We start from the raw sequence: 17095 nt of genomic DNA, 5'->3' as shown, positions 1-17095 counted from the left end.
TTATATAATTTGCATTTTCCATGAAGAGAAAATATAACAATCCTCAGGAGGAGTCAAATTTTTCATGACCCTTAACACTTTTGTGTGCATGTTTGACATTTTAGTTCTGAAAGAAGTTTTCCATAGGGAACTTCATGTATAGGGTTATACACTAAGTGAAGTAGTTGAGTGATATCTAAATCTCGCATGCTGGTGGTAGCCCAGGAGCATGTGGTAGCTTTATTTCCTGATCTGTTGCAAAATGTAAAAGCTAAAAATATAGTGACTTTTTCATGAAGCTGCATTTGCTCAACTAAAAGGACTGTTGTATGACTTTATTCTGAGATAATAGACTTCTTATATTTTTTATTTTAAATTTTCTTTCTTTTATAAACTACGTGAATGGTACATGGTTACTTTCTGTTATTTTTTCCCACATCTTTTCCTGACAAATTAAGAGGTTGGAAGTGTTAAATAAATGTATTTACTAAGTACAGGTAATTTTATTTAATTTTTATTATATAAGTTTCAGGTATACAACATTATCATTCAACATCTGTATATATTGCAAAATCATCACCCCCAAAATTCTAGTTACTATTCATCACCATACAATAGAACACTTTTAGCTTTTTGCTACTTCCAACCCCCTTTTCCTCAGATAACTACTGATTTGTTCCATGTATCTACAAGTTCGTGTTTTTGTTTCATTTTGTTTGTTCATTCATTTTTATTCAACTCTAAATTCAGAAATCTAGGAACCACAGATGTAGTTTGATGTATCATCTTTAATGCCCCTCCTAAGGTGTTCTCATTCCTGGATGAAAGTTGAGAGCATGACCCTGAATCTGTCAAATGTTCTAAAGAAACAAAAACACAGTATAAATAGATAGGAAGGACTAAGGAGAAGATGGGCTAGAAAGGTAGATATTTGCAAAAACTTTAAGATATTTACAAAAACTTTATAAGGAAATAAAGCTTCACAGGAATTGCTGGTCAAAATGGCAGAATAGGTAAATACTGTTTGCCATCTCCCACAACCTCATCAAATTACTCACAGGGATGTAAGTAAACCATAAGGAATATAGTCAATAATATTGCCATAAATATGTATGGTGCCAGTTGGGGCACTGGAAATATCAAGGGGAAGTCTATGGAAAGTATATGGTTTTCTAACCAGTAAGCTGTACACCTGAAACCAATGCAAAATAAAATGGGAAGATAAAAGATTTTAAAAATTACAACTAAACAAAAGAACAACCGTCATTGAGACAACTGGAAATCCAGCTGAACAGAATTCTTATAACTAAGAATAGAAAGAAGAAGCCATGTTAAGCCTGGTCAGAGGAGCAGAAACACAGAAAAGGCTGGTCCCACACCTATGTGTAGCAGTTAAAAATTGGGATGGATATCTCAGCTGTAAAGGTGCTCCCTGAGGACCAAGGTGTCATAGGCCCACACTGAGATCCCTAGCACAGAGTTCCAGTGCCAAGAAGAGAAGTCCCCATAACTTCTGGCTGTAAAAATCAGAAGGGATTGCTGCTAAATGACACAGAGAGCTACTAGAGTTTCAGGTGTTCCTCTTAAGGACCCATTCATGGACTTACTTGCTGCCAGATTCAATCATTTTGAACTGCAGCACTGGGACAGAAGCTTGAGAAGCTCAAGGGACATATGGAAAAGAACTAAATTATCTGGCTTCAGGGCAAGGACTAGAGGGGAAGATAGCTTTCCTCCAGATAGAAGTGCTGATAGAAGCCATTGTTCCTTTGCTGTGCCCTCCCCCCACCCAGTGTGTGTGAGCAGGCAGGCATCATATCTAAGTTTCTGTCAATCTACTAACACTGTTCACCCTGACCTGGTGATTCCCTTAGACCACTCCCTACCCAACTTTCAGGACCACCAAAGTCACTTTCAGTGGATTTTCAATACAAATGACCTGTCTTGGCTCTTGCTTCAGACTTCCCTAAAATCTCTCAAGGATTCACAAACCCCAAGCACAGCATCTGGCCTCAGCATGCTCCATACATCTTACTAAGTGAACCCAAGCCTGGCACTAGTGGCAGCCAGCCTCAGTTCAAGTTTAGCCTCTCCCAGGGAACCCCAGTTACAACACAAGCAGAAATTATATGCAGATCACTTTGTAGCTCATTCCAGGTGGCTCTGGGCAGAGTAAAAGTAACAGCTGACCTTGGCCTACACCAGAGCCCCTACCCCCAAGAGGCACCAAAACTAACTCAGTGGCCAGCTTTAGACCATACCAGAGCATCACCCAACCACCTCTACAATTAACACATCCAAAGGAAGGACTCAGCAAACACCAGAGCCCCTCAAAAATGAATCCTGCTTCCTGGTCTCAGCCCCTGCACAACAGCTCCTCCACTACAGTCATAGCCAGTACTCACAGCTAGTCAGACTGAGGGTCAATTCCTTCTATTGACATGCTAATAACTATCAAGACTCAACTACAATATGGGGACACACACAACCCACACATGGGATACCCACCTCAGGTGACCAGGGAGACAGCACCACTAGACCCCAGAGGATACTTACTGTGGACGGTTACTTTATTTTTTTTTATTTTTAAAAATGTTTTATTGATTGATCTTTCTTTTATTTATTTATTTTTTAATAGCTAAAACATTTTATTTTATTTTTTGATTTTTTTATTGATTATGCTGTTACAGTTGTTCTATTCCCCCCTTCATTCCCCTCCACCCTACCCCCCATCCCCACCATTACCCTCCCTTTAGTTTATGACCCTGTGTCTTAAGTCCTTTAGATTTTATATTTCCCATGCTATTCTTGCCCCCCCATCTATTTTCTATCTTCTGTCTATGCTACTTATTTTCTGTACCTTCTCCCCCCATCTCCTCCTCCCACTCCCCTGTTGCTAACCCTCCTTGAGATCTTCATTTTTACGTTTCCACTCCTGATCTAGCTGTCCTTTTAGTTTGCTTTCATTTTAGGTGTGGTTGTTAATAACTGTGAGTTTGCTGTCCTTTCACTGTTCATGTTTCTTTAACTTCTTTTTCTTAGATAAGTACTTTAATATGATCATGAGATGTAGCAACTCTACCTAAAACAGAAAAAAGACAGGGAGGCAGCCATAATGAGGAGAAAAACAAACATAGCCCAAATGAAAAAACAGATCAAAACTCCAGAAACAGAACTAAACAAAATGGAGACAGGCAATCTACCAGATGCAGAGTTCAAAACACTGGTTATAAGGATGCTCAATGAACTCAGTGAGAGCTTTATAAAAGAGATAGGAAACATTAAAAAGTATATAGAAAATTTTAGAAAAGTCAGAAATGAAGAATACAGTAACTGAAATGAAGAATACATTAGAAGGAATGAGCAGTGTATTAGATGAAGCAAAAGATCAAATCAGCATTTTGGAAGACAAGGGAGTAGAAAACACTGAATCAGAGCAGCAAAAAGGATGGATGGAACTGGAAAGCATTATGCTGAGTGAAATAGGCCAGGCATTGAAAGACAAATACCATATGATCTCACCTTTGACAGGAAGCTAAATAATAAAACAAACAAGCAAACAGAATAAAAACAAAGACACTGAAATAGAGAACTGGTGGGCAGTGATCAGAGGGGAGAGGGAAGGGAATTTAAGGGGAAAAATGGGGACGGATTTTGAGGAACAAGTATGAAAGACACAGGGATGAGGACTGGGGGGGATGGGAAGGAGGTGGGGAGATGGGGTGGGGGGGCTGGGATGGGAGAAATAGACAAAAAAATGTACTTGAAAAATAATTAAATAAAAATTAAAATAAAAAATAAAGAATCCAAAATAATGAGGATAGTTTAAGAGACCTCTGGACAACATCAAGTATACCAACATTCACATCATAGGGCTACCAGAAAGAGAAAAGAAAGAGCAAAGTGTTGAAAACCCATTTAAAGAAATAATGACAGAAATCTTCCCTAGCCTGGTGAAGGAAATAGACATACAAATTCAGAGAAGCACAGAGAGGCCCAAACAGAGAGAACCCAAAGTGAAGTACACCAAGGCACTTCACAATTAAAATGCCAAAAATTGAAGGCAATAACAGAATCTTAAAAGCAGTAAGAGAAGCTCCCATAATACTGTCAGCTGATTTTTCAACATAAGCTTTGCAAGCTAGAAGGAATAGGTGAGAAATATTCAAAGTGATGAAAAGCAAGAACCTATGACCAAGATCACTCTACCCATCAAGGCTATCATTTAGAATTGAAGGGCAGATAAAGTACTTCCCAGGCAATGAAAAGCTAAAGGAGTTCATCACCACCAAACCAGTATTACAAGAAATGTTAAAGTGTTCTTTAAGAAGAAAAAGGAGAAGAAAAGTTCAAAAAGTGAATTATAAAATGGCAATAACAATATACTTATCAATAATTATTTTAATGTAAATGGGTTAAATGCTCCAGTCAAAAGATATAGGGTGGCTGAATAGATAAGAATACCCATACATATGTTGCCTACAGTAGACCCACTTCAGACTGAAATACACAAAAAGACTGAAAGTAAAGGGATGGAAGAAGATATTTCATACCAAAGAAACAAGAAAAGCTGGGGTAGCAATGCTTATACCAGACAAATAGACTTTAAAACAAATGCTAAAAGAAGAGAAAAAGAAGGACTCAACAATTGCATTTCTGGGTGTTTATTTACAGAAACCTAAAACAGTAATTCTAAGACTTATGCATCCCTAGGTTTATTGAAGCATTATTTACCATAGCCAAAATATGGAAGCAACCTAACTGACCATCAATAGATAAATGGATAAAGAAGAAATGGTACATTTATACAGTGGAATATTATTCAGCCATAAGAGATAATGAAGTCTTGCCATCTGAAACAACATAGATGGACCTAGATGGTGTCATTGCTAAATGAAATAAGTCAGTCAGAGAAAGATGAATGCCATGATTTCACTATTATGTAGAATCTAAAAAAACAAAATAAACAAGCAAATAAAACAAACAAACTCAGATACTGAGGACATTTTGATGGTTGCCAGATGGAAGAGGGGTTAGGAGGATGGGTGAAAAAGGGAAAAGGATTAAGACATGCAAATTGCCAGTTATAAAAACAGTCATGGGGATATAAATTACAGCATAGGGAATATAGTCAATAATATCATGATGATTATGTCAGATAAGTAATTAGACTTATAGGGTGACCACCTCATAATTTCTACAAATGTCTAATCACTAGTTGAACACCTGAAACTAATATATTATATGTCAGTTGTAATTGAAAAATAAAAATTACTTTAAAATATACCCATGCATGCAAAAGCACACATAGATTCACATACACATATATAACTGTAATGGGAGTGCACTGATAAATATTGGATTAATATAGATCTTTGAATAATCTTTCCATGTTACTATATTCTGATGTTTTAAATACATGTGTGATATAATAAATAACATCTAAATTAAAATGAAGCTTTACTGATGGAAATTTGGGATCAAAATCAAGCTATTTTGGGGAGAATCTTTATGAATTGAAACTATGACAGGTAGCACACCTGAGCTCAGTTTGCTGCCTTGTTCATGTTGTACATGAGCTAGGCCCTACCTCAACTTTTCAGCTAGCCTGAAACAAGGGTTTTGATGGTCTTCTGGAAAGCAGGATAGATGCTGGTAGATTTTGAGAGTCATTGTGGAAAAATTTGGAAACTCGTGCCATATTTGCAAAAGTGTTGGTAATAAGTCGAGGATCATCTTAGCTCAGCCAGGCTACCCTTAGAAATCAGTGTTCTCTCTTCAGATTGACTGCCTGAAAAGCCCTTCAAGGATCTTCATAGAGAGAAGGCATTCAAGACTTTAGTGAGTTAAAATATCTTGATAACCAGGCATAATTCTTAATTTTTCAATGAATTTTGTAGGAATTCTAAAGAAATGATAGCATGTCCCAGAAATGTATACTTGAATTAGAATTATATTTTTATAAAGTAACTTAATTATAAATATATTATTGTATCCTATTTGTAATGCTTATTTTAGATGAATCTATGGTTGCATTTTAGTGGTTTTACTCTGATTGCAAACTACCTCTCAGTGTTCAAAGGGTCTCCAGAATACATAAAATAATGGAAATGCCCTTATGGCCCTGGGAGGAAATAAATGGGGAGAAACCACAAAGTGCAGGCAGAGCCTTTCTGAAGGTATGGAGGAGTTTCCAGGAAACCAGAACTAGGGTCAACTAAAGAAAATGCAAATATAATAAACACGTCACCTCTTCCTGTGCTTATCTTCAGTTCACACATTGCCACAATTCTAACTTCTCCTATGGGTCAAAGTTGAGACAATGGATTTAAAACAAAGGTCTCTAAATTACCTAACACTGGTTATGTGTGTGTGTGTGTGTGTGTGTGTATGTGTAATATATATATATATATATATATATATATATATATAGATTATATATATATGTGTGTATATATGTGTGTGTATATAATCTCGACAGGAAATTTTAGGTGTAGTGATAAGCAACCTGAGGTATGCTCTTGGACAGGAACATTTGAAGACCGGATACAAGTTGAACGGGTAGATACAGAACTCATTCTGACAAAGCATTTTTTCCTGTGGATCCATGGACTTTGTGGAAAGCAGTGTAGAATACTGATTGAGAGCATGGTTAGTAAAAGCTATCTATTGTGTGGCCTTATTGTGTTATCTCTGTGAGCTTCAGTTTCCTCATCTGTAAAATAGGGAATATTAATATTGCCTATTCTTTGGATTGTTGTGAAGATTGAGGTGATTTGTATAAAACGGAAATTCATACACATTCAATTCATGGGTAACAAAATTATGGACACCATCCTCACCCTGTCACAAAAGTAGAGGTTGCTTTCTACAGAAAGAAAGCCAAAATGAACTGGCCTGACACAAAAGGGGTGAACCATAAAATTGGCATGTGTGCTGTCTCTGTCAGGCATCAAAAATGGGAAATCTCCAAGGTTTCTCATGTTTTGTACACATCAGTAGTAGTTTTAGCACATCTAGTATAATGTCAACCATCTGGTATTGTTCCAAGTGGCCCTTCCACACAGCAATAGTACAGTGACAACAATTCCTCAAGACAGTGAGTGGCTCTGGGGTCCTACTAGGTCCCAAAGAACTTTGCCAATAATCAGAAAAATCATGGTAAGTCTAGTTTGGGTGCTTAGTGTATTTTCTATTTTCATTCTTTGAAAATAGCTAATTCTATTAAACAATGACACTCCAGACCCCAAGCATGCAGCATATTTTGCTTACTTATCACTGTATGATAAACTACTTTATAAGTTAGTAACTTAAAAATAGAATCATTTTATTATATTTTAAGGTTATTCTGGATGAAGAATTTGGCCAGGACTCATATGGGTCTTCTGTTTCATATAGTATCAACTGGAATGCCTGAGGTGTAGCAGGATAGTCTGGAGGTTCCAAGTCAACTTTACTCATAATGGCACCCTGGCAGGGACAGGTAAAACACTGGGCTCACCTGGATTCCTCCCTTTCTATTTACACTAAGGTCCTTACCACATGGCCTCTCCGGCTTGGGTGTTGGATATGATATATGGTGATTTGAAGCTTCCATAGCAGGTGTTCCCAGAGATAAGTGCAAATTTTCTCTCTTAAGGCTCGAGCCTGAAAACAGACAAAATAATCCCTTCTGTCATATTCCATTGGTCAGACCAGTTCTAGAGCTCATGTAGATTTTCAAAGTGGGTAGGGTATAGACATAACCTTTCAGTGGGAGGAATATCAAAGAATCTGTATCCACATTTATTTCATCACACTTACAAAATTAGTTATATAGAGGTATTTTGTTACTCATCAGCCATGTTTTTCACCACACTTGCTTTTACCTTGTGCATGCAATTAAATTAATTCATTAAAAACAATTGTCATACTACACTGAGTGACAGCGCAGTGCTTAAGAACATTAAAGTTAGACTAACCTGACTTTGAATCCTAGGTCTGCCTCTTACTCACTTTGTAACCTTGGGCAAGTAACTAAACCTTTCTGAGCCCCAGTTTCTTTATCTATAAAATGAAGAAGAAGAAGAATACCTAGCTTACAGGTCTTTTAGAACAAGATTATATAAAATGCTTAACACAATGCCTAGCACATTGTAAGCACTCAATAAACAATTATAGCGATGATAATTATTGATGATACAGCATTGTAACTGATTGCTTGACTTTTTCCAAACTAAACTACGAAGTCAAGGATTTTGTCTTACTCATTCCTCTAACCCCAACACCCGGTAAAGGGCTTGGCATCATAATATTGAGTAGATGGACAAATGGATAACTGAACTACAGCACAGAAATGTCATTTGCTTCCATTGTAACTCCCTAGTTCAGATATGTACAGAGAATGCAGAATGATAATAATGCCAGATAACTAACTACTCTAGGTTGAGTAAGTGCAAGTTGCTAGGCAGCAGAAAGGCTTAAAGCTACACTGAAACATTACATGATTTTAACTCTGTGGAGCAAACTGGCCCAAATAACACCACAGCATTTGCAGCATTTCCAGTAAGCTGGGATTTTCGGAAGTACATGATTCAGAAGAAAGAATACAAACCAACATTTTATGACACTTCTGCCAATGACTGTGCCGAGAGTCAAAAAGGCATTAGGGAAAGGGGGCCAGAAGAAGAAATGGTAAAAGCAAGACAGAACAGGGTATTTATTGGGAAAAAGGAGTTTGGAGAAATACCCCTTGGCCTTTCCATGGTGCTTTATAAAGACATTTAAAATCTCCTTCAGAAGATTAAATTTCTAACATAAAATTGTTGGACTTCTTTGATTTTTCAGGTTCTACAGTACTTGTATGAGGCCCATGGTTTCAACTGGGTATTTTCTTAGTTAGCATTGGAAATTCATGTCTCCTTTGCTACTCAATGGTTGAAAACAAAGAAAAGAAATAATCAATGGGTTAGGATAGGAATCTTTGAAATGTCATGTACAACTTGCCCTCTAGCAAGCCCTGCTGGGCAGTATAGCCTGTGGAAGTCTTGACATATTGAATGCCAAGGGGAAAAAAGGAGTTTATCTACTCTGGCTTTAGCCACATGTCATGAATACATTTGCCTTTAAATGAATTTCATAAAATATTAATGTAATCATACCAAACAGCAGAGTGGTGAGTATATTAGTCAGGAGTTATATTTATCCTGTGTATTTGTTTGTTGTTTGTCTCCATTTATTAGTAGACAGTACATAGAGACAGACATTTCTTTCATAGTCAAAGTGGCAGAACTTGTTTATTGAACTGATATTTCTGTAATCTGTGGTAAGGTAGAGTTGTGAGTGAGTGACAGAGCTATATGAATAACAATGAGGAGATAGGCAGAACAATAATAGGAAGGCAAACATTGCAGTTGGAGGGAAAATAGATAGTATTGTTTAGTTGGCATACTATCTAATCTAATCTTTTCCCACTGAAAATTAGCAGTTTTAAATGGGTGAAGTAATGTTAACAATTTTTCCAAAGTCATACATAAAGAATGAAATTTTCCAAAGACCTAAATGGCATTCTTAACCACAGTTCTTTTATTCTACAGCATAGGAACAGAGTGTGAGGGACCTTAAGTTCTCCACAATGGAAAGGAAGACCTGGACCCCAGTCTCCATCTGCCTAGAGCCTGAAATATACAATACAATCATAAACATTTGAGGAATGTGGAAATGAATGCCTGAAAAAGTGAATTTATTAGTGTGTGTATACATGTTTTGAATGAAAAGAAGGAAAGTTACCTATCAGTACTGCTACCTATCAAGCTAGAGGTTTCCTTATCTGTTCCGTGCTTTCACCCTTTGAGATAAATGTCATTATTTACCCCCACTTTATCAAAAAGGGAATGGAGGCACACAGATTTTAAGAAACCTTCCTCAAGGTCATATAACTAATATATGAGGGACAGTAGGAATACAACAACTACAGGGAAGAAGGGAAGGAGTATGTATGTATACATGCATGTTGGGTAAGGTGACATTGGAAAATTAAAGGTAATTTTTTTTCAGAAAACATAAAATCTTCCTATATATGTCTAGGATCTTGACATCTCAGTATGACATACATGTAAAGGATGGGGAATGCCCTAGCTCTCTTGGTCTGACTTGCAATGGGAGATGTCCATGTGTCATACACCTGCCTATCTGCCTAGTTGCAAGATTCCCTCTCACTGGGCCCATTACACCTGAAGTTCTGCTCTTGTAGGAACTGCAGATTCTTCCCACTGCTTAGATCTACTTCTTTCAATATCTTAGAGACCCACCCTGGGAATTCAGAGCAACCTTGAGATATGCTTACAGGCATTTCCCCTCAGACCTGTGTGTTGAACAAAGTAAAGATTTCAGGCATAGGCCCTGCTATGCTAATGTGGCTGCCCCTATATTATCAGAACTCTTTAGCCAATACTTTGTTTGCAGTCCACTGTGTATTCTACAGCACAGGACAGAGGTGAGAGGTGGGAAAATAAAGAAGTAAAATGCATGCCCTTCTCTCAAAGAACTTGCATTTGAATAGAGAGACAAAATGTAAACAATGAAGTCAGTACCACGTTTAGAGCCAGGCAAAGGGGAGGGGGGACTGCCCTGGGCCAGTACCTCAGGGGAACTCATTCTTTGGCATGACTGTCTTGATACTTTTCTTAAGTCCCTTTCCAGTACTGAGCACTGGCCAGGTAGGCAGTGCCATCAGGGTAGTTCCTCAAGTCCAGAGCAGGTCCTATGTGTTTTTATTTAATCTCAAAAAGCACCTTTCTGGAAATATTTGAAGTTTCGCTCCAGTGTCTAGAATTGACCAGGGCTTATACACTCATCTAGGCAAGGATCCCTGATCTCAAACTCAATCTATATGAACACCAGTTCCCATGTATCCCCTTTGGGGTACTTTCCAGCACTCTATTCCACATGTGGAGTCCACTAGATGCCCTCAAGGAGCCTCAGAACTAATGCCTATGGAGTCTTCATAGAGGCTTGGTTCCAGGAGAGCAGCCTCGCAAGTAAATCAATCCAGCTGCCTGCTATGCTATTTCTTTCATGGTGTTGCATACGATTGTACCAACAGAATAGTGTTAACACTGATTTGGAGTGAATCAAATTTTGTATAAAGATGAGCCCCACAAAAAATACTTGATTGGGCACCCTCAATTCCCTGAATGAAACAAAGGATGACATAAAATAAAATTCAGTGGCAACATTTGTAGAGCAAATGGTTGTTAGACAGAATTGAGCAATAACCACAATTACCTGGAAAGGGTATTTCAGGAAGGTTGAGCCTTAAGCCAGGCCTGTGGGAATGGGGAGAATTTGGGGAGGCTCAGATGATTCCACACAAGGAGAACAACAACAGCAAAGGCACAGAGAATAGTTATTTATGGAGCATTTTCTCCTGTGCATTATGCTAAGTGCATTACATTCGTCATTTTGTTTATTCCTCACAGCTCCCTATAAGGTAATGGAATTAACCCTATTTTGCAAATGAGGAAGTGGAGGTTCAAAAAATTTATTCTTCTCAGCAAATAGTGGAACTAGGACCCAGGCCTTCCTCATCCCCCAAGCTCTATGCTCTTAATACCATCCTATACTGCAAAAAGTCAAGAAGTGTTACAAGGGATAGCAGGAAGCCTTATCTGAATGGAGCAAAGGTTATTGTGTTGGAAACCACTGGAAGGTGAGACCAACAGAGAAGGCACAGTCATATTATAAAAGGCCTCGGATGTCAAAATGAGATGTAGAGGCAAATAGGCACTGGTAAAACATAACCAAAAAGCCCTGTCTCAAAAGGAAAATGTATTCATATAGTATAATATTTAAGACCTGGTAATGTTAATACCATGTATTATTAAATATTCTGCCTCTGTGTTAGAGAGACCTTTGGTATAAAGCTTATAAGGTAACATTATGCCTCTGTTTGACTTGGCCTAGTGTCATTTATTGTTCTCTGTTTCCTTTCCTTTTTTAGACTTTGATCCTGCTCTTGGAATGATGACTGGAATTCCACCAATAACTCCAATGATGCCTGGCTTGGGAATAGTACCTCCTCCAATTCCACCAGATATGCCAGTAGTAAAAGAGATCATACACTGTAAAAGCTGCACACTTTTCCCTCCAAATCCAAGTAATATTCTGCTTTTTCTCCACATAAGTCAACATAAGTCACAATGTTTTGTTTTCTAGGAAAACTTTCTTCTTTTTCAAAAGAATACCCAAGAGCTTCATAGATGTATGTACAGAAGTTTCGACTAAAAGAATACAGGAAAATTTTCACCTTACTAGGCAAGGCTGAATTTTCTGCACAGAGCAGTAGATTTCTGTGTGCTGGTTGTGTTACAAATGATAAAATGTATTTTTAATGTCATCTAATAAGGGATTCAAGTGTGTTAGTGCCTCGGCCCGCGAGGCAGTCAACGGGGTCCACCGATATACCTGTAATGGATGAAGGGGGATGGGACAGGAGGCGCGAAGAATGGCAGCAAGACAAAGGATTCTGATCAAGCTGCAAATTTTATTTCAAAATGGAGGGAGTTATATAGAGGAGGGCAGTGGAGGAAGTGCAGTGGATAGGTGGCTTCAAAGCGTGCTCTAGCCTGCGATTGGCCGGGGGGTGCATGGCGGGTGCGTGATCAAGGCACTGATTGGTGTGCCACCCGCATGTCCAGGAGGGGGAGTTCTATGGCTCCTAACCGCAGCATCCTGTTATTCAGGCGCAACCTTCAGGTCGGATTGTATCAGCCTGTTTCAGGCTTATCCCAGCCCCCAACATGTTAGTAAAGAAGGAAGCACCTGACACAAATTGCTCAACACTCATTTGCAGGCTCTTTTTCACAACTGGCTTACATTCTGATGATGGCAGAAATAGAGTGTGTTCTGAGCCTGACTGAGGCACATAAGAATATAAATTTGGTGCCAAAAATCCTACAGTGCTACCAGTTACTCACACATCAGTCAAACTGTTGTCATTCAACTGATGGGCTGCAGTAGACAGTGAGATCAAGTTCAGCTTACCATGAGGACAAGAGGAATATTGAGTCTAGTTCAAACTACTTGTAGCTATTCAGTAAATGCAATTCATGTAGAAGTGATCCAGGTATCTATCTTGACAGTAACTAATAGGTTTTTCCTTAGACTCTTAAAAATATCTGCAAAGATATGGTACTCATTTTTCAGTTTAAATGTAACAGCAATAATAATTGACTCAGGTTTTTTTCCATATCTATTCGGGATTTTATATTTTCTTAGAATCATCAAAAGTTACATCTTCAGGCTTCCAGTCAAGATGAAGGTGTAGGTAGACACCCCTCACCTTGTTGCACAACCATAAGAAAGAACAAAATTGCCAGAAAAACACCTAGAACTGTATGAAAGTCCAACAACCAAGGATTTAAAGAAGCTGTATTCATCCAGATGGAAGGAGGGGCAGAGAGCACTCAGTATGGCAGCAGTGAGTGGGGTGGGGTTGGGCAGAGAGGTGGAGAGGCAGCCTGGCACAATGGACCACCCCACATTCACATGTGGTGTATAAAAATCAGGGGGATACCTTGTGAGTGAGCGAGCAAGCCTAGCCCAAGGCCACACTGCACAGTCCAGGGCTCCAGCACTGGGGAAAAGCAAGCCTCATAACTTCTGGCTGTAAACCCAGTGGGGGCTGGGGTGGTGGAAGACACTACCAGTTTCTCAGAAAAGCCTGGAACATATACAAACCCATCCACCATCAGAACCACAACCAGGACAGCAGCTCAAGGGGCACCAGTCATACACAGGAAGTAGATGAAGTGACTAGAAATGTGGTGAGAGCCTAACAAGCCCCCAGAAGTCAACCCACAGCAGCATTGTTCCCTCTTTGACTCCTCCCCCACACACAGAGCCACAATTGCCCTGCCCTGGTGAATACCCATGGCTCTGTCCTGTACAACCTAACAGATGCACCAAAATGGAATCAAAGTGGCTCTACCTAGTACACAGACACAGGGAGGCTTCCAAAACCAGGAGACAAAGAAATATGGCCCAAATGAAGGAACAGAACCCCAGAAAAAGAACTAAGTGAAGAGATAGCCAACCTATCAAGTGCAGAGTTCAAAACACTGGTAGTGAGAATGCTCAAAGATCTCATTGAATATGGCAAAAGTATAAGGGAAGAAATGAAGGCTATACTAAGTGAAATAAAGAAAAATCCACAGGAAACCAACAGTGAAGGGAAGGAAGCCAGGATTCAAATCAATGATAGAACATAAAGAAGAAATAAACATCCAACCAGAGTAAAATTTAAAAAACAAGAATTCAAAAAAAATGACAGTTTAAGAAGACTCTGGGACATCTCAAAAAGTATCAACATCCAAATCATAGGGATGCTAGAAAGAGAAGAGAAAGCAAGAATTGAAAACTTATTTGAAAAAATGATGAAGGAGAACTGCCCTAATTTGGTAAAGGAAATAAACATACAAGTCCAGGAAGTACAGAGAGTCCTAAATAAGTTGGACCCAAAGAGGTCCACACCAAGACACATCATAATTAAATTTCAAAGATTAAAAATAAATAATCTTAAAAGCAGCAAAAGAAAGGCAGAGAGTTATTTACAAAGGAGTTCCCATGAGACTGCCAGCTCAGTTCTCAAAAGAAACTTTGCATGCAAGAAGGGACTGGTAATTATTCAAAGTGATGAAAAGCAAGAACCTACAACCAAAATTACTCCATCCAGCAAAGCTGTCATTTAAAATTGAAGGACAGATAAAGTGCTTCCCAGACAAGGTAAAAGCTAAAGGAGTTCGTCCTCACCAAGCCCGTATTATATGAAGTGTTAAAGGGACTTATTTAGGAAAAAGACAAAAGCCAAAACTATAAACATTAAAATGACAAAAACTCACAACTGTCAACAACTGAATCTAGACATCAAAAACAAACTAAGCATACAACTAGAGCATGAATAGAATCATAGATATGGAGATCATTTGGAAGGTTATCACTTGGGAGGGGGAACAGAAGAATGGGGAAAAGGTATAAGGATTTAGAAGCATAATTGGGTAGGTACAGAATAGACAGGGGGAGGTTAAGAACAGTAGTCGATGGAGAAGCCAAAGAACTTAAATGCATGACCCATGGACATGAACTAAGGCAAGAGAATCCCTGGAGGTAAGGGCGGAAGCAGTGAAGGGGGGGGCAAAGGGGAAAATTGGGGCAACTGTAATAGCATAATCAATAAAACATACTTTAAAAAAGTTACATATTCACATTCACATAACCTAAGCCCCATCAAAGCTTCTTCCACGGTTCTAGTGGTATTGGGTAGCCTACTTAAGGGGGGCACCACTATAGTGCTAAGATATTAAAACTGTTTGTTAAGGGAAACACTCAGGGGTCCAGGCCATAGATCAAATGAACTTGCCTAACACAATAAACGAACCTTTGACATGTGACTTAAGACAACTATTTCATCTCCTATCTTACATAAAAACCAGTTAATCATGGAATCAGAACCTGGCAGAGCTGCAGAATCTATTTTGTATGGTCTGCTCATAACAGAGGATTTTAGAATCAGGCAGGGTTGGTTGAACAAATTACCCTAGCTTCTCTTGCTAGTGAAAAATGTTGTTAGTACCGTTTTCCAAACTGAATTTGTCAGCAGGGACTTCCTTCCAGACCAATAATAAATTTAGGAAACTAGCACCCCAGAGGACCAAATTAGGAGGATCAGCATATCACAGAAGAATTAGGAAATGAAGAATAAGATGGTCCTAGAAGGCCTTGCCTGCTAGTTCATGTGGCTATTTCTAGTTTGTGTTTAGTGCCTAGGTTAATGAGTGAGATTGCTGTACTATTGTCTCATACTCTTAGTGTCACTGTCCTCACAAATGGACAATAGCCTTTTTTCCCTTTCTTTCATTATGGTACTTTTATAATAGAGAAAGCTGTGCATTCCCTACACTACCTTTTTTCACTTCAAGGCCATGAATTTAGGCATTGAAATGTGCAAAGCCTCCTGCTTATATAAAGATAGAATCCTGGTGTTTTAGCCATTCATTTATCACATTATTAACCTGTACTAGGCTTTCATAGTCTTAATCAAGTCTAGTCTAACCAGATGGCTCATAACCTGTAATGTCTGCATAGGGTGCAAGGGATGACTTTGCAGTACATTCAGTTCCTGAATTTAGAAACAATAGCTCAGATACAACTAGGTTCCTTTGTACGACACATAGACCTCATTGTTGAGCAGTGTTTAACTGAATATAGAAATATATAGCTTAAAGAGTCTCTGATTTTTTATAGTCTCTAGTAAAGGAAACAGAGATCTCTCATGTGAAACAGAAATCTTTGTTGAGAAAGATTTCTTAGATGCACTTAGATGAGAAATCAAGTGCATTTATCTTTTCTCACCTACAGCCATTCCTTCTTAGTTCTGAGTTGGAAGGGCTACAGTGTGAGAGGGAAGCATTTTATCTTCACAACTTAATCCTTTAGAACTTCAGCTTTGTTTTAATAATGCTGACAAGACAATTAGTACCAGTAAAGTGGTGGTTTCTGCGAAGGAGCCTGGCTTTGGAACAGAATTCAAAAAATAACACCCCCAGAACAGCTTAAACTGGTGTTCTATTTCTTTTAGAACTTTAATTTTGTTTAAAGGGTGCTCAGTTTGAGTGGAGAAAATACTAATGCCTGCCTTAATTTTCTGCTAAAATCATGGCAAACATGCCATTTTTTTGTGAACAGCCCCAAGGTTTTGTCATGGTGAGATGGGAAGAACAGTTAAGACAGGAAAAGCAGGGATTTGTTCTGATTGAATCCCTCATCTTCTCGAGAGCCCACTGAGCCAGTCTGATAAAGTCTTGATTATAAATCCCAGTACTCACTCAATATGCCTGTCTCTGGTATATTCTCTTGCACTCAGTGGCCTCTCAGCAACAAGATCATGTGATTTTAGGGGCTCTTTATGCACCTGTGTAATGTGCTTCTTTTTGTCCCTTCATTAGAAAGTTTAGCATCAATTTCTTCTCCTCTCTCCCACCTGACACTTCATCCAGATGCCTGTCACATATACAGAACCGTAAAAGTCAAAGGGCTACCATTAACCATAAATTCAGAGTCCAACTTGACTTCGAATACC

General features: G+C 38.6%; 1 protein-coding gene across 6 annotated transcripts in view; it reads left to right on the top strand.

Annotated features, from left to right (window-relative positions):
• Nucleotides 1-17095, top strand: part of ENOX2 (ecto-NOX disulfide-thiol exchanger 2) — a 426329-nt gene that overhangs the window by 305118 nt on the left and 104116 nt on the right. For all 6 annotated transcript variants that reach the window (XM_053662317.1, XM_053662318.1, XM_053662315.1 and 3 more), the window contains one exon: nt 11960-12115. In XM_053662317.1, the coding sequence (XP_053518292.1) occupies nt 11960-12115 (156 nt within the window). The remainder of the gene's footprint in view (nt 1-11959; nt 12116-17095) is intronic.

The sequence above is a fragment of the Artibeus jamaicensis genome, unplaced genomic scaffold (genome assembly GCF_021234435.1).
Source record: "Artibeus jamaicensis isolate MK-2021 breed Jamaican fruit bat unplaced genomic scaffold, CSHL_Jam_final contig_240, whole genome shotgun sequence".
NCBI classification, from domain to species: Eukaryota; Metazoa; Chordata; class Mammalia; order Chiroptera; family Phyllostomidae; genus Artibeus; species Artibeus jamaicensis.
This window is presented reverse-complemented; position numbering and strand designations above follow the sequence as displayed.